Genomic DNA, 22,600 nt, shown 5'->3' with positions numbered 1-22,600 from the left:
AGAAAGCAGAGATTATTTTAATACTTTCTGAATGTTTCAGACTTCATAACTATATGTTTTCCTTTTTAATGGGGAAAATTAGCTCAGAGAGCTTTGTTTTATTATGACCAATTCAGACAAGTGCTTGTTCTTAAAAGGTTCTTGGAAAATAAAAACCTTAGCCATGAAAAAAAGGTACAGAAAACATCTGAATTCAGGGGATTTCACTTTTAAAAGAATGCTGTATTATGTTAGTTCAAGTCACTAGATTCACACCAGTATGACAGTGGAATGCATGAGTTTTCTGAGATTGTGGAAATCTCTTCCAAATGATCTAATCCAGAGATACAGGCTAGTGCCATCATCCATCTGTCCCAGTCTCCCTTGAGCAGGAGAGTTGCAGTGGCCAGCAGAGACCTTGATAGTGACCTCCATTAAAATGTATCTTTGCTGTCACTGACAGTGTAGACTCATTATTGAGCCCCACTTTGGCCATGTGTTTTTGAGCTTTCCCTTTCCTGCTGGTCTGGAAGAAGGCACTGATCAAGACAAGGTAAGTGTCACAAGCTAACCAAGAAATGCTAAGTGCTAGTGTCATAGGGTTCCTTTCCATGCAAAAAACTAACCAGTCCCTTTGTTACTTAAAAATACGATATTATATGAATTTACGCTTTTTAACTGCAGAAAAAAACCCCAACAAACCATCATCTCAGAAAATTAGCAATACTAATACGTACATACTTTTTAGTAAAACTTATAGAAACGTCAAGTCTGACCTAAATTTCAAAGTGAAGCAAAAGAAATTAGAATGGGTTATATGGCAGCAAGTAAAATTATGAAAAGGTCAATCTAAAGAGATACAGCCCTTTAAAAATACAGAACATTTGCCTTTTTATTAGCCTCCATCAAACTAAAGATGTTGCCAATCAGATCTAATACCCCTATTTACATAAATCACTACAAATATTTTCACATTTCAGAATCTAGGTTATCTGTTATTGCATGTAGCAAAAAAGGCCAGACTTTACATTTAAGTCATCATTACCAGAGTAGGTGAGCTTACACAAATGTTTTATACCTATTACTATTCTGTTTCATGTTTTATGACAGCAGCACTGCTGGACACTCTGAGGCTAAAATAAGATGTTATTCTGAAAAGCTAGAGTAGGTCCTTATGTAGGGAAAGGTCAAGAAGAGTTGGTTCCTGTAGTCCAAATCAACTTTGTTTCATCTTGCTCAATGTTCTCCACCGGTCTTTCAACATGACACTTGTTCGGTTGTCGAAGGCACCATGGGCTAAAATTTTAGCCCAGTTACCCACTCCAAACTCCTTTACTCCCAATTTCAGCTCCAGGTCTTCTTTCGGAGTCCATTTCTAGGGCAAGAAAAACAGCAGATTTTTGAACAGAGAAAGGTATTAATGTGAGAGCTTACAGCAAATATAAAAGTAAGTTTTCAAACAGTTCTCTAATTGTTAGAGTACACATGTCAGAGGGTTTTTTTTGAGCACCGTATCTTGAAACTAGAGATAAATGATACATTTTTAACTGAACCTGTAGAGCTTTATGGGGGCTCCCAAAGGGGATCTGTGTTAATAAAGCCCTGGGTTAATTGGAGTAACAGGATTGGAAGTAAAAAATGTTTATAGAACATTACAAAAGCCATAAGAATTGTAAATCGCTGAATCTGACAGCCTAAAATTTACAGCTTGGTGGAATAAAAGGTTGGTTTCCCAGAGTATGTATAAAACCTCCTCCTATAAGTAACAGATCACTTCCAGCTATCAAATGGATAAATGGCATTGGCTATAGAGCAGAAGGGAACTTTACAGAATCATGTTATGGCTCACCTTTACAATAGAAAACTTCAAAATTGTAAAGAACTGGGCACAAAAGGAAATGCAGGTGCAAAGGAATAGCCTCAGCTTAAAGCCAGCTAGTAGATCTGGTAAGTGCAAGGAAATGTGAGTTAAAGGAGGACAAACATCACTTAACTCTGAAAATAATGTACTCAATGGAAATGTAAATCTTATGGCTGCTGCCATTACACAAATGCATACCCTCCTGCTTGTGCACAAAGGGAGGATAAGCAGCAGGAACACCCAGCCAACATGACTGTCAGTGGCACAAGAACCCACATCCATGGAAATAGCAGGAAAAAATAAATTTATTTCTTAATGACATGGAACCCCTTTGCGATCTTTGAAAGATTCTGCTCTTGTAAGCATCATCAGTACAGTCTCTGGCAGGGTGGCAATTTTAAGTGCTCTTCTGCATGGTTCCACCTTTCTGTTAATTTAGACTTCTAAAAATTGCAGCAGGGCTCAGAAATGAAAGACAAGGAGGAGTCTCTGAGTGCGAAGGAACTTAGATAACATTCAGCCTCAAAACTGTAACAGATCAAAACTGTATCCTAGTTTTTCTCCAAAAGGGGAAAATGTGGCATCTACACAAAGTGCAAACTGAGGTGTATATCAAAACTGTATCCTGGTTTTTCTCCAAAAGGGGAAAATGTGGCATCTACACAAAGTGCAAACTGAGGTGTATAAAGACCAAACTTCAAATCTCAAAGCTGGATTTATTCCAGCTTAATGCAAGTATCAGGGCCCTTTCAGTAAACTCTGATCACTGACAAACCTCACTAAGCAGTGAAAGAATTACAAGTAATAGTAGTTCAACTGTATTTCTACACAGTTAGGAACCTAAAACTTCTCTAAAGTAGTTTACCCTTTATCAAAAATACTTCCTTTTTCTAATTCTTCCTGTTCCACAGATCTTTTGCAACATTAGCAGTGAATAGCTTTTTTTTCTACTATTATTAAAAGGCCAGAGATTCCATTGGGATAATGTAGTTCATCTCATTTCAGAGCATGCCAGAAAACTTTACTAAATAAAATCTTTATTCAAGTAACACAGTTATGCTTGACCTACAGCACCAGATAATTCAAATACTTTCATCAAAAGAGACAATCACAACCCTTGTTACTTGCAATGATTAATTACATTTGCTGTTAAAAGGGTTGTTTTTAGCTTGTTTTGATTTTTAATTGATCACATTGAGCTTTTTAAAAAAATAAATTTCTTCCATTTATTGTATAAATGAGGGCCTGCTTTACAGGTAAATCAGGGACTGACTCTTCAGTGAGGAACAGAACAGAGCAGTAACTTGCCCCCTGCCCCACTCACTGACCAGCTCTCTGTCCCCTCTGGGACAGAACTTATGTAGATCCCAGCTCTGCACTGTTACAAGAGTGGTTGAAAGCCTGGACATAATGCAGCACTACGCTTGAGCTCACATCAGCACAGTGCCTGGTCCGCAGCAACAATGTGACATCTGGCCAGCTCTGAACACCAGCAGAGCAAGCTTCACTTAGCCAGGCAGAATGTGAACACATTCCCTCACAAATTTGAAGATCTTGTTATTCATTTGAGTCAGTTCTGCTCTAGTAACCTGTCTTCCTTTATGCATTAGGGGACTCTGCTCTGAGTCAGAGCTTTTTCTCCTTCAGCTTTAAATATATGATTTTTTTTTCCATACAAGTCTGACAAAACTCTAAACATTCAGATTTTCAAACACATTGCTAATTTAAATCAAGTATCATCTAGATTTTAGACAACTCAAAGGACTTGCCATATAATTACTGGATATAAAATTGAGTGCAAACAGTTCCCTAAATTCTGTGACACTTGCATCCCCTAATTTAGGAATGAGAAAATAAAGTATGTGTCCTTTCAATAGCACTGCAGATTGTTCTATGCAGCTAACTGAAAACACTGCAATGAAAGGCTGAAAATGGGCACTGAACCATTGCAATGAAATGCCATTTACAAAACAAGAGCAAACAATGCCAACATTGAATGAGGGACTACATGGAAAAGGAAGTTCTAGAAGTCAACAGCTTGACATTCATTGCATTCTTTCATGCATGTGGACAATTTTATAACCCAGATGATTAAGCAGAGGAGCAGATTTATTGTTTAAAAGGCCAATTATCATTGCTTTCTATAAAACATTTATGAGGTTTTAGTGGTAGGGAGTAAGGCATAAATATAACAGAGGAGCAGATGCCCACAACTTTTCTAAGCGTTGAAAGAAACACAGTTCTGAATCTTAAGTTTCATTGAAGTTCTTTTAACATTTTCAATGCCCCTGTCAGATGCAGTTCTCTACAAATTTAGTCTTTATATTTCAATTAAGGCTGAACTATAACAACATAATTAAGCAAACAACTCCTATTTTTTTCTAACAAGATGTGTGTGTAAGCCCTAGACCTAGACACCATGCTTGTAGGTGACCCTGTAACAGACTAGCTCAGCACAAAAATATGTGACTACAAAGCTTTCATTAGCTCTGTGTCATTGTGCTCCAAACAGTTTAATTCTTGATGTTGAAAACAAGCTTGATGGAAGGGCTCATGCTTACCAGCAACTGCCTAACAAGGTACCTATCCAAGTATATGCAGGAATAAAGTAATTTTGTCTTTAAAGGCAAAAACCAAATCCAGTAAGTGATGTTTTTTTTTTTTTTAGGGCACTGGTTTTATCTGCAGCTTTTAAACAGATTGTCAGTGATCTAACTATTCCTGAGATTTGTGAGAAAGTGAAAATCTCTTTATAGGGACTTAAACTTCAAGAACGAGGACTCATTAGGACTTCAACTCATTTGAGGACAGCATGTAACTGAAGATTTAATCAGTACATCAACTTCAGTAAAAATGCTTAAAGAAATAGGAGGAAGTATAACTCTCCTCCAGAAAAAAAAAAAAAAAAAAAAAAAAAAAACAAACCAGATTTGGTCTTCCCTGTAACATGAAAAATGAAATATCAAAATGAACACCAGAAAAATGAAACACCTCACATCAAAATGGAGATATGATGATAACTTGTACTATAATCTAAACAGAAAGACTCCATTGCTTCCTAAGAGATATTATGAAGACAAATCCAACAATGGCAATACACATATTCAATGTTAATTTCTTCAGTTACCATGATAAAATGCTGAATGCTCATGAAGGAAAATTGGCTATAATAAAAAATCAGCTTGAAAGACCCCAACATCAAATCAACTTCAAATTGCATTCTATTAAGGCATACACTTCTGCACATCCTACCAGTGGGAATTCTAGCATTAGTGAACCCAGTAGGGTTATTTTAATGTAATTCAATGAAGTAGGCTTATCCATGAAGAGTGCACAAAGGACCATTTGAAATGCAGCATTATAAGAAGACCCTACCATTTGGTTTATAAAAACTAGAGCAGTTTCCCAAGTAAATGTTTTTACATCACATAAAAAAGTATTGAGTCATAAAACTGCTAAATATTTAAGCGTCTAAGATGGAAAACGAGTTGCCTCTGATAATTGCCCAAAATTCTCACAGGCAAATGACATCCTGAATTCTTTAATCCAAGCTGTGGAAAGAACTTTTTATTTCACACTAAGCTTTGGTAATGGTGTATTTCAATAAATAAAAGCCTTGGAAGCATTAGCAACAGCAGTATTTGAGACAGTAAAAATATGTTATATTTCCTGTCTTTAAAAATAAAGGGACTGTAACAATTTCAGGAACTGTAGCACTTGAGTAAGCTACAGAATCTTAAATCTAAGCAGTAGATTTAAAAATCAGATTAAAGCTGAGAAAAAAAATCTGTGCATGCAGATTCATTTTATCTCTGTTTAGAAGAGAGAATAGGTACAAACCTGTCTTCTTCGGCTACATGCTAAAGAAACTTCGTTTTGTCCCACATTTTGCATGCTGGTAAGACCTAGAAGACAGTTAACATAAATCCAAAACAAAGAGGAGTAAACATCAAGGCAGCAGTTTTGCATTTTACTATTTAGACCTGACAAGATGTACACTATTTTGATATGCTTTGACAGATTGGGAAAATTTCAATGTCTCTTTACATACATACTTTTATAAATGAATACCCATGAACCTTGCCATAGTCCAAGGGCTTCAAAAAACAGGCTATTCAAAAAACCCACCCTAATTTCTATACAATAGAATTCACAGAATTATATTTTAAACACTTAGATAAAAATTGCCACATAATAACAAAACATTTGATTTTGGTAAAAACATTTTTACTATATGCACTAGTTTCATTTTACATAGAATGGGAAGTAAGAACCAATCAGAGCTATGATTCTTTGTATACAAATTCCATCATTTCCAAGTAGATTTATCAGGTTTTAACTGTGGCAAGCACTCAAGGCATCTTAAGAGTTTGTCCTTCCTTATACAACATGGTCATGGTGCAGGAACTATAACATCATCTTGCTGTGGTAAGAGGGTGCTAATGGTCTTAAGAATATACTTATAACTATTATATTATCTGTGTTAGGTTTTTAAGAAGTAGTACCAGGAAATCACACAAACATCCTGACTTTGTACATTTTACAATACAATTTGTTTTTCCAATCAGCTAACTTCTTTAGTTCCTTCCCAATCAAGTTATCTAGCATGGAATTCAGAAAGAAATGAATTTCAGTACTCCTGTCAGCTTTCTTTTGGACAGGATACCATAAGTAAGTCCTGTAAACCAACCAAGCAAACCAGAAAATAGTCAATGATTTTGCAAAATTAATTGCTGGAGAACCTTAAGCCACTTCATAGCTTCCTAAATATGGCAACCACAAAATTTGCATTTGTGCAGAAACCATACACAACTTAGAGTGTTTTTATCCACCACAACCATTTCTGCATTATTTTTAAGTACTATCCAATGTGATTGGATTACATGTCTGAAAGTGTAAAAATAAACTAATACTCACTCTGAAGAACTCTGGTCTCTTTGGGCTTCTGTCCTGAACGTCTCCTGCAAAGAACAGAGATCTGAAGTAAAAATACAAAGTACTTGATGAAAAGTCTGTGACCAGAGCAATAACACAAATTTCTTCACCTTGCTATGGGTTTTATGACTCCAGATGACTGACTTGTGATATACTGTTTCTCTTTCACCAACCTTAAAAAGAAAAGACAAAAAAATTATTTCCTAGGCAGCAACTTGCCATTTATATGATTCAACAATATTTCAATGAAAGAATCCTAAGACTTCTCTGTAGAAGCAGTGGCATACAATAACTGACTGCATCAATGCATTCACCCTCTTAACCTTGCCTCCCTATACCTGGAGGAGAAATACAGAATCTGCCGAGTTGGAAGGGACCCACAAGAATCACTGAGTTCAGCTTTTAGCTCTGCACAGACATCCCCAGGACTAACACCATGTATCTGAGGCCACTGTGCAAATGTTTCTTGAACTTTATCAGGTTTGGTAATGTGACCACTTCCTTGGGTAGCCTGTTCCCAAGACATTTAAGTTGAAGATAAAAGGCATTTTGCACTTCTATTTTTCATTAGGAATTATTTCCATAGGTATTTTTGAACGAGTCTTTAATCATATCTCTCAGATGTGTCAGCAGCTGCCCTTCTATAAAAATCTTATGACGTGTCTTCCTCTATACTGTCTGCATCAGTGTTTTCTTAACTAAATGATGCCAAGTATTCCAAGTACAAAAATGAAGAAATATAGACTCTATCCCAGCTAAAGCCAGCAATTTATTCTCCCTGAACAAGGTGATAAACCTAGAATATTAGCATTTTCCAAAATAATCATGTAATTGTTCTGAAGGTTTGCACTGTCAGAATCATGAAGCAATGTAACTATTTCCCTCCACACTAGTATCATTTAGGGGTCAGCTGTAAGAAAAATCTAAGACTTAATAAATTTCCTTATTCTTTTTCTTCTTGAGATGACCTATAGCCTGAAATTAGAACTAAAAGGAGTTCAACCAAGCATTAAAAAAGCAGTCTTTTTTGGACTTATATTATTATGGACTGACAGCTGTTTAAACTGCAAATTGTGCAAACTCAAAAATAATTAAACTTAATGACGAGCTTTTTCATGTAAATGCCAAAAGTAACAACCACAGAAGAACACAAATTTAAAGAAAATAGGGAATGTGCTTGTAACTAATTTTCTATTGAACAGCAATTTGGAATTTAGTGCCTCCCCCCATTTTACCTACTCGTTGATCTACAAGTTTCATGTTACTGTCCCAGTACATCCCTTAGCAGTATAATACTTAATAACAAACCTATGTTTTTTTTCCAAATCACTTCTGCCATTTTCATTGACTTTCACAGGTCTGTTCTGCAATGTTGTTGCTCCCAATCCTTTAGACACCACATGTTTTGTGGCTTCCTGTGAGAAATATAACTGATATGTTAAAATTAAAGCCAGGCAGTACCTAGATAGGAGTTTGCACTAAGTTTAACATGTATACTTTTTATTAGAACTAGCAGTGCTTATTTGACAGACATTTCAGAGGTATTAACATTAAAGTAAGTAGTTTCAAAACAACTTTAGCATGTTAAGTTGAAATCCATAAAGATCTTTATCAACTAATAACTTGGAGAAATTTTAGTCATAGCTGCAACTGATTTTTATATGGACACAAAGAAATACAACAAATAGTTGCATAATGAGTGAACTTAAAAATGTGTCAAGTAAATTACAGAACTTAACTAAGACTGAAAATACTATCAAAGTACTCCAGATCTGGTTTTTATAACTAGGTTAGAAACTAAAACTGAGAGGTGTCAAGTTTATCTAGTTCTGTAGCACATGGCAGGACAAAGCATATATGTAGCATGTTCAAAAGACATGTCTAAGCAGACTTGAGGCTTGTAATAGAACCTTTTTTGCACTGGCAAAAAATACTTCTAACATCCTGCTCAAACTTCTAGCCACAAACTAGGATTATTTCTCCTCCATTGCCAAGAGAAGGAAGTAGCAATTCATTACTCCTTATAGAGTACCTAAAAGGACCTCCTACACTGAATAATGATGGGACTTTACCTCTTACCAGGGCTTGTAGAGGTAGGACAAGAGTTCATGGTTTTAAACTAAAAGAGGGTAGATTTGGACTAGATATAAGGAAGAATTTTGTTTTGTTTATGATGAGAGTGACAAAACATGGAACATTCTGCCCAGCAAGGTGGTTGATGTCTGATCCCTGAAAACCTTCAAGGCCAGGTTGAATGGGGCTCTAAACAACCTGATTTAATTAAAGATGTCCCTCCTTACTGCAAGGTTGCTTATTGTGGGTTGGACTAAACTACCTTTAAAGATTCCTTTCAATCCAAATTACTCTATGATTATACTTGTACATCTGGCACTAGAAGAAAGAGAAATTAGCAGTTAAAGCTAGAATGTTCTTCTGCAGAGAAGACAGGGGGCACTGCTGGGAGACGTGAGTGCTGCACAGAAGTGGGAATTCCTCACAAAGTTGTCTCCTCCATGTGCCAGAGTAACTGTTCAAAGTAAGAATTGCAATGTGGGTGACAGCAGGACAAACATGCAGGCAGTGAGGGCCTTAGGCATGTTAGTATGGAATTCTGGGCCTTCTCTGACACCTCCAAGCCTCCGCTTCGTCTTAGACTCAAAGAAAGAGCCTTGAAAAATAAACTTGAAAACTGACATTCAAGTGAAACCATTAAAAAGTATTCCTTGTATTATACTCTGAGTGTGTGTAATAAGTTGTCCAGTCTCTCTGGTAAGAGAATGAAAAACACAGAGGAACTTCAGGATTGTTTATTTAAAATTTGCTTCTTATTACCTTTACATGTCTGTGCTTTTGTAATTGAATAATTCAATACTCTTTTATATGAAGTAAACATAAGAGAAATTCTTTACAATCCTCCTGAAGATGAACTGAAGAAGGAATGTTGTTCTTGCCAATTTTAAATCACTTTTGAGCAAGACTGTTTGTAAGGAACATTTGTATTTACAGGAAAACAGCAATAATAGTTTGCTATCTCCTAACTCCCCTGACATTCCTAAAGCTTTTATCCAAATTAACAGGTCTTGATTTTTTTTATTTTTAGTATGTGAAGACATGTAGGCTTAAATAAAATAAGCATTAAATAAAAAGTTACATTTTTAAAGGAGCCCCATATCAGAACTGCATCTCTTAAACAGCTCTTGTTTTAATTACACTATTGTCCTAACTATTTTTCTAATCAAAAAGTTGTGGGAAAAACATTCATAGAAGATATTTAAGAGGAGTCTCTTTCCAACTAACTTCCTCCAAGACATATTAATTAAAACAAGAAGGTTTAAAATAGGACAGTCCAAAGGAAGGCAAAGTTTCCTTTTCATCTAATACAGTAATTGAATATTGCCTAAACAACTCCCTTGGAAGGAGAAATCTATTTAATTGTATCAGGTAAATTTTTTCAAAAGTTTTCAAAATACTTTCAACATACCTGTATTAAGAAGTTAGTTTCATTTTCTTTCATGAAACGTTCAATGTAAGACTTGATTTTACTTATCAAAAGACCGTAACTGAAGCTTTGGAGAAGAGGAACATATGGATCCCTGGTTTTAATTATGGTTGCCAGCTTCACCCTTAAAGGCTAAGAAAAGGAAAGCTTTATACAACACAATCCTGCAGCAAACTTGGTATCTATGCTAAACAGGAAATACAGAAAGCTCAACATGATGATTATACAGTTTCCTGCATATCTCTATACAGTCCATGCTGCAGTTTGAAACAATTCTAGAGCCACCTAGACATTATGCCAGCTATTTACCTTATGTGCTCATAAATGGTCAAGGGTAACTGACCAGAGATTTACATTTTCATTTCCTTTATGAATAACACTGAAAGCAGGGCTGTCAGCGGAGGGAAAACACCCAGAAAAAGCCACCCATTAGTCAGTTCTCTCTTCTCATTTGCTATCTCAAAAAACTGCCATTGAAAGGGCTGTACAATATTCAGGAGAAGGAAAACTTAGTACAGCAGCATTAAGGATACATCAACATTGATAATTAGAAATTCTCATTTTGTCTACCAATCCCTTTGAATTTTACAGAAGCCAATCCAGCCAGAGAATTATCTTCTGTGTATAGGTTACATTTTTATTCATGAATTTGAATACTATTACCACAATCTACACTTTCCAAACATCCAAATGCTCTGAATGCAAGTGTATCTGAAGAGTAAGTTATACACAGGCTACTACTTACATAGAACACGTGTCCTAATATACCAGTTGAGGATATAGGAAGCATTTTTAACTTCTCTTCACCTACAGTCCTTCTGTTGCTCTTTTCTCTACTCCAGCAAATTCAAGTGTGTGCACTCACTATCATATTAGAGAGTTCTTCACTCAAACCTGCAACTTTCTGAATGATGCAGTCAACTTCAAACCAGGAGGTGGCCTAACATAGATGTTGTCCTTTCCTGTCAGAGGCATAATAGCATCACTCTGTACTACAGAAGCTAATGAGTTTTCCTTCCCTGGGATGCTTTGGTACATAGAACACTAATCAGAGGTGACAGAGTCCACTACAATAGAAATCTGCAAATTGGATGTTAGTAGTCAGCACTATCAAATTCCCAGAATTTGTAGTGCCATCTTACTCCTCAAATGAAGTGGAAGAGGGGATGAAGGACAACTCCTGCTAAAAGCATTTTACTCCCACAAAAATCATCCCATTTGTCTATCAATATCCTGGCCACAAATTTCCTTTTGTATTCTAAAGAGACACAGGTATGAAAGTGACTGCACAGACAATAATGAGATTGAAGTTATGCAGGTAGGATTTGCTAGCTTTGGAAACCAACTCCCCTTTTTCTCCTCTGAAAGTCAAGAGCTTTTAATGCAATTTAAACAAGTTACTACCTTATCTGATTCAGAGTCTGTGAACAGCCTTTCAAGAACTTCAGCAGCTTCCCTGAAATACCTGTTTTCCATATGGACTGCTACAATCTACAAGAAATATAATTAAAAGATATGATTAAATACTTTCCATCTGAGATTCAGAAAAAGCAAGAGAATTCACAATTCTACAGTTTTCTAAGACTCCAAAAATTCAGTTTATATATTTAAGGGTTACTGACACATATCTACTTCTAACAGTTAGTTCTGAAATTAGTTTTGAAATTTATTTCAATTAATATCTTTTTCAGATTGTACCAGTTAAAATTTGTTTGAAAAACTGCCAAACAGGAATTATATGAGATAAAAAAAGGTCCCCTGTACAGATCTATTTACTCTGTACTAAAACTGAAAATTCAGTTCAGTCTGCTAATAGCCCAAGATTTTGATAAAAAGGGCTCTGTTTTAGTAAGATAGAATTTTTAAGGCTGGAAAAGACCTTTAAGGTCATCAAGTCCAACCATCAACCTAACACACACCACCACGTTCACCATTAAACCATATCCTCAAGTGCCATATACACACGTTTTTTTCAAACACTTCCAAGGATCATGTCTCCAGCAGTTCCCTGGGCTGTCTGTTCCAATGCTGTGAAACCCTTTGTGTGAAAGTTTTTCCTTATACCCAATCTAAATCTCCCCTGGCACAACTTGAGGCCATTTCCTCTCATCCTGTCACTAGCCACCTGGGAGAGGAGACAAACTCCCACATGGCTCCAGTCTCCTTTCAGGCAGTTGTAGAGAATAACAAGGTCACCCTGAGCCTCCTTTTGTCCAGGCTAAACACTCCCAGCTCCCTCAGCTGCTCCTTGCAAGGCTTGTGCTCCGGACCTTTCACCAGACCTTTCCCCAGCTCCTTGGCCCTTCTCTGGACACTGTCCTCTTCCCTGGGCACTCCCCAGCACCTCAAAGTCTTTCTTGCCCTGAGGGGCCCAGAACTGAACACAGGATTTGAGCTGTGGCCTCACCAGCGCTGAGCACAGGGGACAATCACTGCCCTGGTCCTGATGGCCGCACTGTTCTGGATACCAGCCAGGTGCCATTGGCCTTCTTGGCCACCTGGGCACACACTGGCTCTTGTTCAGCTGCTGTTGACCAGCACCCTCAGGCCCTTTCCTGCCAGGCAGCATTCCAGATACTCATTCCCAATCAGTAGGTAGCATCCTGAAGCATTATGAGTAAGTCACACAGACCTGAATTTGAATCAAGCGACGAATTTCTTCATGAAGTTTTTCCAGTTTAATTTCTTCCCTTTCAAGTAAAGTCCAGAAAGACAGAGCAGATTCCAAAGGTGAAATTCTTTTATCATTTTCAAACTGTAATCCTTAGAGGGAGAAAAAACCAAAGTACTCATAAAAATTAAAGGATAAAGTTAAATAGATTACAGTATGCAGTAATGTGCAGTAAAGTAATATGTACTATACAATTTCAATTCCTTTCTTCTCAAGTTCTAGGTGTTTAAGAAACCCAAAGCAACTGTCTTCTTTTCAGAGACTGGGTCTTCCTACCCTTGCTACTAACATTACTGATGCATTTTCAGGGCCTATTATGTCAGCTAATCATTGTTCACTTAAAATGCCACTTGCAATTAGGTATTTGGTCTGGCATTAACAATGCATTAAACTTAGCACGAGATTTCACAACATTTGATATTGACACTATTAATTTTGTAATACAATCACCATGGTAAGTTGTTTTTTCTTCCTGTGTCTATCACTATTTCCATGTCTTAACTTTCTGTTGTATTTGAAGTGCTTAAACCAAGAGGGAAACTCAAACAGGTCTACACAGGAGTGTCACTTAAAAAGCAGAAGCAACTCCCCATGCCAGTGTACTGCTGGGCCAACACCAAGGTTTTGCAAACTCCCAGCAAAGGATCAGTGACCAGTTCTGGCAGAAATCTAGTCTAGCCCAATATTCATCCCCTTAACACTCAAGCAGTTTCCCAGTCTGGTCATTGCACACCTGCACAAGTGAGTGTGCCAATGTAACACACGCAGGAGGAGCTGGCAGGTGCACAAGTGCTTCTTTCCCATGGCACTGCCAGCTTAATTCAAGATGTTCACTGAACTACAGCCTCACTTATGCCTTCATTTTATGGTATCAGCAGAATCTCTCTTAACTCATTCCTTTCATTAAGTATTTTTCAGACAGAAGGTAAGCAATTTACACAATAATGAAGAGAAAAATTATTTTTTATCCACTACAACGTCAAACAATGAAATTTCAAACAGTATTATGTGCATATACACACATAACTAAAACAAAAACATGTCCCAATCAAGTAACATGACACTTCATATTGTTTAATAGTGTGAACAAAAGTGTTGAGCTCTTAGAGAGCTGAAACAGCCTTATCTGTGTGATCATCACAGATCAAATATTTTAATAACTAGAAAAATAAGAAAGCTACCATATATTAGCTTTCCATGTACATAGTGCAGCCACACCTGATGTAATACCTACTACACACATGCAATCTTCCTCACCACAGATCATTCTCTACTGATAAAATAAAAACACACATTGAAGTAATATTCTCAAGTGTTATATGCAATAATACAATTTAGAGCATTAGGACAAAAATTTCATAATTTGTATACTATTTTAAATAATTTTATGAACTATTTCAAATATTAGAATTTGATTCCCAAGCTAAACTAAATCAGGATGCCATAATACCTGATAAGCAACATAGGAAATTTAATTGTATAAAAACAAGACTTTGTGGCATTGCTAGGCTAGAATACACTTTTTTCTTCCATGTTCATGCTTTCAAGACTGCTTCTGAAGTCTTTAAATTCCAAAGAGCTTTATCAAACAGTGGAATAAAAAGAAGTTAGTCTTCCAGAAACTCAAAACAAAATCATTTTGGCTAAACCAACAAGTTGCAAATGCAGCCAAACAGAAGACGTAGTGAGTAAGAGCCCCAAGGACTTGCTGCCAGCTGAGATCTTACAGTCTTCTGTAGGAAACATGGGCAGTCATCCTTTTCATCCATCTTCTCATTCCTGCTGTCTGTCCTACTTTAATCTCTAGAGTGAAATGTGCAGAAAAGAACCCATGTCCTGAGTTTTAAACTTGTAAGTATTGCTCACTAAGAGCCAGTCAGGTCTTTCCAGTATATTTCTTTTGTTGATACTACTCTGACAAAAAAAGCCTGGTAATTTAGGAAGTATATGGTCATTCAAACTCCATGCAGCTAAGTCAGTCAGCACAGAGTAAGTGCTGCAGACAGCTCAATCACATGTGTAAAAAAGATAGTCCAAAAAGTGAAATTTATTCCATTTATTTATATATAGCTATATCTATATTTAAAATATATATATATATATATATATATATATATATATATATATATATATATATATATATATATATGCATAGTAAAGGCTATGTGAAAGCATATCTAATGTACCTCTGTAAAAGTTCATGCAACTATTATAAAACACTTGAAAAAAAGAACCTGAGTATTTACCAAGGCTTTTTCCTTGTGCAACTCTTATCAAAAGCTGGCAGAGATAGACTGTTTTTTTCTGATGTGGAGGTATTTGGGAGAGGCCACTAATAAGAGCTGGAAAAGAAGAGATAAGTTAAATCAGTTTTGCTCCAGCACTGCCACAGTGTGGCTAGATATATAGTAGACACTGTGTTACCAGATTTTACTAAATTTCTAATTCCTTAAGAAACCAATGAAGCCCACTTCATTAGTATTCTTCCTTGCTAAAACAACTGAAATAATATTTAAGAGCTTGACCAGAAGAATATATCCTTTTCTGAAGAAACAGCAGAATTAATCACAGGCTTCTATTCATCCAATTCAAAGACCATAGTATTAAATGTAGGGGTTTTTTTTGGTAAGTAGGGTACTACAAAAGACAGCTGTCTGCTCCAAAGAACACTTCCAGGAAATGCCCACAAACCTTGAGCCACAGACAGACTGGTATAGCATGTTGCTATAGTAACTTACAGAAATAAAGCAGTAAAAGATACATGGAAAGCTTACTCAGAAATGTAAATTTAAAAGGAAAATCCTCCTTGCAAGGCTGGAAGGTCGCAAGGATTATTACATATTTTAAAATGGGAGCTATCATGAGCTTATTCCCATCATTCAGGTTACTGTGAATTTCTTATGCTAATGTGCTGGATATAGTAATTCATCTTCACAGCATAATACACAACCATTCAAAATGAAAAGTGAATCACAGAACAGTTGGGGTTCAAAGGAGCTGCTGGGTATTATCTGGAACCACAGCCTTCCTTCCTTTCTGCACTTGCTTCAATTTGAATTGACTTTCTTGTTGACAGCCAATCATTATTTCTGTAGGGTCTCCCTTTGTCACATGCAAGAGTAACAATTCTGTGTTTCTACGAAAAAAACTCAGCTACTTTTGTATTACAATCTTATGACTGTGCTAAGCTTTTCCCAAAGACTTCTACAATATTGACTTAATAATCTTAGAGTGCCAAACTCTTTCCTCTGTTGCTGAACAGAGTAGGAGCAAGTTCAAAATTTGCTATTACTTGTTATTTCCGCATGACCTTGAATTCTGTACAACTTTATTAACAGTTTCTACTAACTTACTCAGTCTTCCCAGGAGATATTTTCACTCTGCTTTTGCATTGCATTGTCTCTGCTTCTCACCTGCACAAAACCTCAGTACAATTCTCCTGCTGAGCTGCAGTCCAAAGGCCACACATAGAGAAGCAACATAAATAATTTAATCTAGCAGCCTCCCATTCAAAGTACTGTAGTAAGTTATCATTAGATTTCTTACCATATCCCATATCAACCTACTTAGTAATCATTCTGTATGCCATTGTATTCCATTCTTTGCACAAGTTTAAACAAGTCATACTGCTATGTTCCCTTGAGTCAAGAACATATAAAGAGACAAAATATCCCCCAAAGCTCTAACCTGGTATCGTCAGGAAAACCGCTTCTCACTGAAGAAAACATCAAAAATCCATCAAATTTATTTGAGTCTTAGACATTTACTTCTAGTTGTCAACCACTCTCACTCTAAAGTTTATTCCCCGTTTTAAATATATATTTTTCCATTCAAAACCCAGTTACCACACTTCATCTCATCTCATCTCTGTCTGCCAGACTATAGTTCTCTGAAATATTTCTAGCACTGCTGTATTGCTGCCGTGTGCGAGCGCTGCCGATACCAGCTCAGCCCTCCACAGGCTCCCCGGTAACCCGGGGATCTCCTGAGGCCCCCCATAGAGCTGAGCATCACCCTCGGCGCTGCTGACCGCGGCGGTCGATAGGCAATGAGGGCTTTAGCGCTCCCATGCCCCGGCGGGCAGGAGGGCGCTGCCCCTGCGGCCCCTCAGGACTCGCTGTCCCGGCAGCGGCTGCGCAGAGCCCGAACCGCCGCCGCGCCTCACCCTGCGCAACGTCCCTCCAGCGCCAGAACTCCGCCCCGCTCTGCTCCGCGAAGTGCCGGCACAGGCAGGAGCAGGCGAACTCCAGCATCCACTCCGCGGCCACGGCCTCCAGTGCCTCCGGCGGGGCCGAACTGACGGAGCTGCTCACGGAGCTGCTGCCACCGTCATCCATCGCTCCCGGCGCGCCCTGGGCCGCCGTCGCCATCTTCAAACCGCGCGCCAACGGCTGTCGGCCCTGAGCTTCGCCCGCGCCGCAGCCAATCAGAGCGATCGTACCGCCCCGCCCCGCTCCGCATCCAATCAGAAAAGCCGTTCCGTCTGGCCCCGCCCCGCTCACCGAGCCGCAACCAATCAGCGCTGCCGCGCCTCACGGCCCGGGCCGTCGTCGCCGCGCCCTTGTTTTGATTCGCAAGCGCCCGTTAGTGGTGGAGGGCGCGGGGGGAAAGCTGGGGGGGCGGTGTCCCGTGCGGAGTGGGGCTCTGAGAGCTGCCGTGCCCTGTCGCGTGTGGAGTGCTGTCCCATGTCGAGTGCTGGCTCTGAGAGCTGCACTGACCCATGTGGAGCGGTGGCTTTCAGAGCTGCCCTGTTCCATGTGGAGCGGTGGCTCTGAGGGCAGCCGTGTCCCATGTGGAGCGGTGGCTCTCAGAGCTGCCCTGTCTCATGTGGAGCGCTGTCCCGTGTGGAGCGGTCGCTCTCAGAGCTGCCCTGTCCCATGTGGAGCGGTGGCTCTCAGAGCTGCGGTGTTCCGCGCTTCCTGGAAGAGCAAAAGGCGAAACGTGGATGTTTTCTTGCATGTGTGATCTGAAGGGCTTCTCTTAGCGCGTTTTCGTGTGGGCTCTGGAAAGAGGAGGCTGTGGGAGGGAGGGGGGGATATACCAGAGCCTGGGAAAACTGAAAAGTGGGAGCTTGGACTTGGCAACGAAGCCCTGGATTGTATGTGGAGAGCGACGGTATTAGTTGGAGGGTGTTTATCTGACAAGGCAACTGTTTGTAGATCTTAAAATGTAAAACCCAGGGAGGAAGAAGGTGGTCTGCAAAGGGCTGAATTCAGGGCAAGTGCTGAAGGACAGAAGAGTTTTCCTCTCAGAGATGTGGTGGAGGTTTCCATCTCAGTGATGTTCTAGGTCTGGTGAAAGGCTTTAATTTGAGCTTTATTTCACTCCAGGGAGGAGCAGGGTGGTATCAGAGTCAGGAGGTATCAGCTGATGGGCCTTTAAATCCTTTGACTCCTGTGCTCACACTAAATTGCACCCACAGCAATCTTGCTGTGGCATGAATACATTGAGGTCAAAGAGACAAGAAGACACATAATTTAACTTCAAAGAATCTTCTATTTGGACAGCTGTATTAATAGAGTGCAAGACTTAGGTTTGCACTTTGGAAGAGATTGTGACAACTTCTTAATGCTGATAGTGTCAGGAATGAAAATTCTTAGTGTTTGACACAAACCAGGTGGACATAAAAAATGAGATTATTATGCATTAATGTTTAATTGAGTAGTTTTTTTAAGTTTTGTAGTAAAAACTGGCAGGAAGGTGGATCAAATTACCTGATAAACAACAGCAGGACCAATTTGCTGAGTGTAAGCTCTGCTCAGTGCTAGCAAAATCATGTTTGTTATCATCTCTGTGTTCAGCACAAATCCAAAACACAGCTCCTCACCAAGCCACTGTGAAGAAAATTAACTCTGGCCCAGCCAAAACCAGCACAACACACAGCCCTGAGTGTCCTTGAGGAGTCCCTAATATATGGGCAAATGGATTTCAGGTACTATCCCAGGCCTATCTCTTCTCCCTGACAGTAGAGGGAGCCTGAAGTATTTTAGAAAAGATGCCTATCTTGTAGGTGTTTTGAGGTCAGATGACTCTTGTGTTGGGTGAGCTTGCAGCAGCATGAGAAAAGATACTCTAGTGTGGCAGAAAACATGTTTTTATTCTTATGAATGAGGTGGAAAACCACAATTGTTCAGTTTCATTCCTAAACCAGTTTTTTCTTTCTTTTGCAGGTGTTTCTACCAGTTCTGTCTGTGATGGTGGCAATGTTTTTCTTCCCAGATTTAGCTCCTGTAGTCTCAGCTCCAAACCTGCAACATGTTTACACTTTCCTCTTTATGCTGGGAAGTCTTGTCATTTGTCTGCCTTTCATACATTTTAAAATGCACTTTGCATTTCTTGATAAAATTACAAGCTGCTCAGAGCTCCTGCTAGAAAACTGTCCTGCTGATGGGTCTGCCAAGGGCAGATGTGAATAATGTTTAGTCCCAGTATGACTAAGAGCCAACAGAGGATTTTGTTTAACTGAGAATATAAAAGGTACAAGTTACATGTGATACACAAGTGTGCATGCATGTGTGCATATGCATATATAGATGTAAATGAATGTACATGTATTGCATACCTATACACATAAATATATATAAATATATATTTATAAAAGTGTAGGTATTAGCATAGAGAGTTAGTATGTATATATTTTTGTCTCTGTGGATACATTAATGTAGATGCATAGCAATTTAATAAGTGCAAGGAGTCTCACCTAAACTTGTAAAATCTGTAAAATGCTCTCTTGCACCTTAAGACAGTTAAAATAAGAAACAAGACTAAATTGCAACACAAATAATTATCACCATTATCATATAATAAATGAGTAAATACATACTTAACAGCATAATTATGTGAATATACTTTTGGTCTCCAGACTCAATCAATCAGGATTATTCTTGGTTCATAGTTGCTCATTTATTAGAACTTCCAGTTTAAAAGGGTTTAGTCTTCTCTTAATTTGCTAAAATTTTTTTTGTTTGAATTTATTTTTAATAAGAATCTTTAAGGTACATCATAAAATTTACAGATTTTTTTTAATCCCTGAAAAACGGTGCATTTTAGCATTTTAGCTATTTTAGAACAACACATACAAATTCATGATGGAATCTTACACTTTATTCTTCAATTTCTTTTTGGTTACTTTATTCTTTATTTTGTTTTAGGTGCTGTTGGGAAGTAGGAGGCCCCTTTCCCCCCATTTTTATTTTGTTTATAAAAGCCAAATTATTTTTTCTTTTGATAAATGGTCCATATTAACTTCATACAGTATTTAATCTTAAAAGCAAAGAACCATTGCACAAGAAACATCACATACTTAGGTAATTAATATATTAATATATGCTATTATTTTTATAACTGCAATAGAATTACATGTGTAAAGCAGTTTTTCAAATTTGTCAATGAAAACATGTGTAAAGCAGTTTTCAAATTTGTCAATGAAAGCTCAGCAATACAACCAGTAGATGGCCCCAGCCTAACATCTCCCTTACACAGTGGTGCTCTGGTTTGCTGGCTGGGTGGAAAAGTTCTTGCTAGGATACTCAGTGCACTGATGTATGAAAAATAGGGATCAGAATGATGGATAAAGACTTTATTCATAGCTGCCCAAATGATAGGGTACCCTTCTATAAAGCTGGGAACCAACTGAATGTTAAACTGAACATTTAAGGAGATTTGACTTAACACAAATGAAAAGAAGTGCATGAAGAAAGTGCCTTTTCTCACAGGTGGTAATGCGCACAGAAGGAAAATTTGAAGTAAAATTTAGAATGCTGTAGGGAGTAAATTTTGTGCAAGTGAGAAGCTGAGCTAGAGATTGGATCCTGCTGAAAGCAAGACAAGAATCAATCTCTAATTTCATTCAATATTGCTATTGGAAAAAACATTTCTCTTGCTATTTAAATTTAAAAAAATCACAGGACTCAATGAAGTTTTCCAGCAGTAATATTTTAAGAATTGAATTCTACTGAGTAATAAAAGGAAGGAGGGATTTTACTGTGACCAAAGCACCAACCAGGGATCTATAAATTCAGGTAGTGCCTGGCATGCCACAGATTTTCAACTAATCTTTATAAAATAAATTATTTAAACCCGTATTTTAATATGGAAATAAAAGTGAAATTTATAGGGAACAAAAAGTGTATGTGACAATAATGTTGTGGTGTAGACCAGATGGTTAGAAAAAGCAAGCATCAAGGGGAAGTTGCTCAGCTGGATGTGTAATTTCTTGTATCTTGTTCATACACTAATTCCATGAATTGTTGAGTACTAGTGGATACATTTGTCAGGGTGTGTTTGGGTAACTGGAACATGTATCTATCTGGTAAAGATACAAACTTTGAATTTAGAGATTTAGCAGAGTCAACATATCCGGGAACTAGAAAGTCCCAATAAAATGTAATATGAAATAAAGTGCATTTGTGTATCCATTCATGCCATGTTGTAGATGGAAACAAAGGAAGTCTAGCCAGAATTATTCACTGACTTTGGGTGCCTTGGACCTGGTATTTCATAGAAATTCATAACTATAGGCTACCTATAGTCCTCTAGAATCAAGTTCCAAGAATACTGAAAGAAGGACAAGTTCTCTCAGTAAGTTTGGTTTAGATGAAGAACAGGTATCCTAAAGCTCAACTTCTGACTCTGAATAGCTGCAATTCCTGTATGATCTAAAGTCTATGAAATGTTAAAATACTAAAATGAGATCTTAAGATTCCACAACCCAAGCCGGGAGGATTTAAAATAGAGTATAGAAAATGAGGAAAGCAGAATTAATAACAATTTTTTAAAAATTATGATTTAAATTATTCCAGTATGGTTTTGATTTTATAGAGAAAGAGAAGTTTGAATGTCTCTGGGCAGTACTCAAATTCTTTAATCTAACAGCTGTTCTGGAAGTGTTACCTTATTCACTATATCAAATACTTCTACAGCAAATGAGGTATTGGCTACCTCTCATTTAGCATCTCCTTCACCACAAACTGTTCACTTATTGCCAGATATAAATGAAATGGGGATCTTCTGAAAGAAACCCTCTCATTAAATGACCTGAAAAGGTATTCATACAGCTGAGATGAATTAACAGTGTAAAAGCAATGTCAGATGTTTCTGATTTCCTAAATGAGTCACTGATGTTCTCTTAATGTGGCCTTTCTTTTGCATGAGTTTTTTGAATGTGGAATCACAAAGAAGCAAATAAAGAATTAAATTTATAATGATTTCTTATTGTTGCTGGATCATTACAGATTTTAAAACATTAATTGTGAAGAACAGAATTCAATATTTTAACTAATATTAATGACTGAAGGCTAGAGCAATTCAATATTTTAATATTACAGCTTGTTTCAGTGGCACTGGTGAGTCTAAGCTGCTTTCCTACTTGAACATGCCTCTGAAAATACTGTAAAGAAATGTGACTGTTCTAGTTCTAGAATACATCAGACATTAGTTTAAATTTTTAATTCATTTTTTACCTGTGACTTAATAATTCTTTTAATTCATACTTGCATATTTTAAAAGTTCAAGCACACAACAAATAAAGATAAAATGTGGGGGTTTTTTTCAATATTGTACTGGCCCAGTTTGACATGTAATCTCCCTTTTTTTGTTTTTTTGTTTCCTATCACAATATTTGTGTGCATATCTGCATTACCTTTCTTTTATTCTT

At 37.7% G+C, this 22,600-nt stretch overlaps 2 protein-coding genes across 2 annotated transcripts in view; one reads left to right on the top strand and one right to left on the bottom strand.

Moving 5' to 3' along the window:
• Positions 1-18,377, top strand: part of RPL7 (ribosomal protein L7) — a 100,693-nt gene extending 82,316 nt beyond the window's left edge. Inside the window, exon 8 of the transcript XR_010029727.1 lies at positions 18,368-18,377. The gene's annotated coding sequence lies outside the window, so the exon portion shown is untranslated. The remainder of the gene's footprint in view (positions 1-18,367) is intronic.
• On the bottom strand, positions 13-17,315 carry TERF1 (telomeric repeat binding factor 1). The gene is made up of 10 exons (XM_063150991.1): positions 17,111-17,315; positions 15,192-15,287; positions 12,907-13,037; positions 11,679-11,765; positions 10,257-10,406; positions 8,084-8,190; positions 6,886-6,948; positions 6,758-6,801; positions 5,681-5,745; positions 13-1,354 (listed from the first exon to the last, which is right to left on the bottom strand). The coding sequence occupies exons 1-10, from the start codon at positions 17,313-17,315 to the stop codon at positions 1,196-1,198; spliced, it is 1,107 nt and encodes a 368-aa protein (XP_063007061.1). The 3' UTR covers positions 13-1,195.
• Positions 18,378-22,600: the final 4,223 nt, after the last annotated feature.

This window comes from Melospiza melodia, chromosome 1 (genome assembly GCF_035770615.1).
Source record: "Melospiza melodia melodia isolate bMelMel2 chromosome 1, bMelMel2.pri, whole genome shotgun sequence".
Taxonomy (NCBI): domain Eukaryota; kingdom Metazoa; phylum Chordata; class Aves; order Passeriformes; family Passerellidae; genus Melospiza; species Melospiza melodia.
Note: the sequence above shows the minus strand (reverse complement) of the source record. Positions and strands in the feature narration are given on the sequence as shown.

Coding starts and splice junctions, on each gene's coding strand:
- TERF1 (XM_063150991.1), bottom strand. CDS start 17,315: ATGGCGACGGCGGCCCAGGGCGCGCCGGGAGCGATGGATGACGGTGGC. Junction 15,288..17,110: donor CTGGAGGGACGTTGCGCAGG/GTGAGGCGCGGC, acceptor CTTCTTTTCCAG/CTCTTATTAGTGGCCTCTCC. Junction 6,802..6,885: donor GTCATAAAACCCATAGCAAG/GTGAAGAAATTT, acceptor TGTTCTTTGCAG/GAGACGTTCAGGACAGAAGC.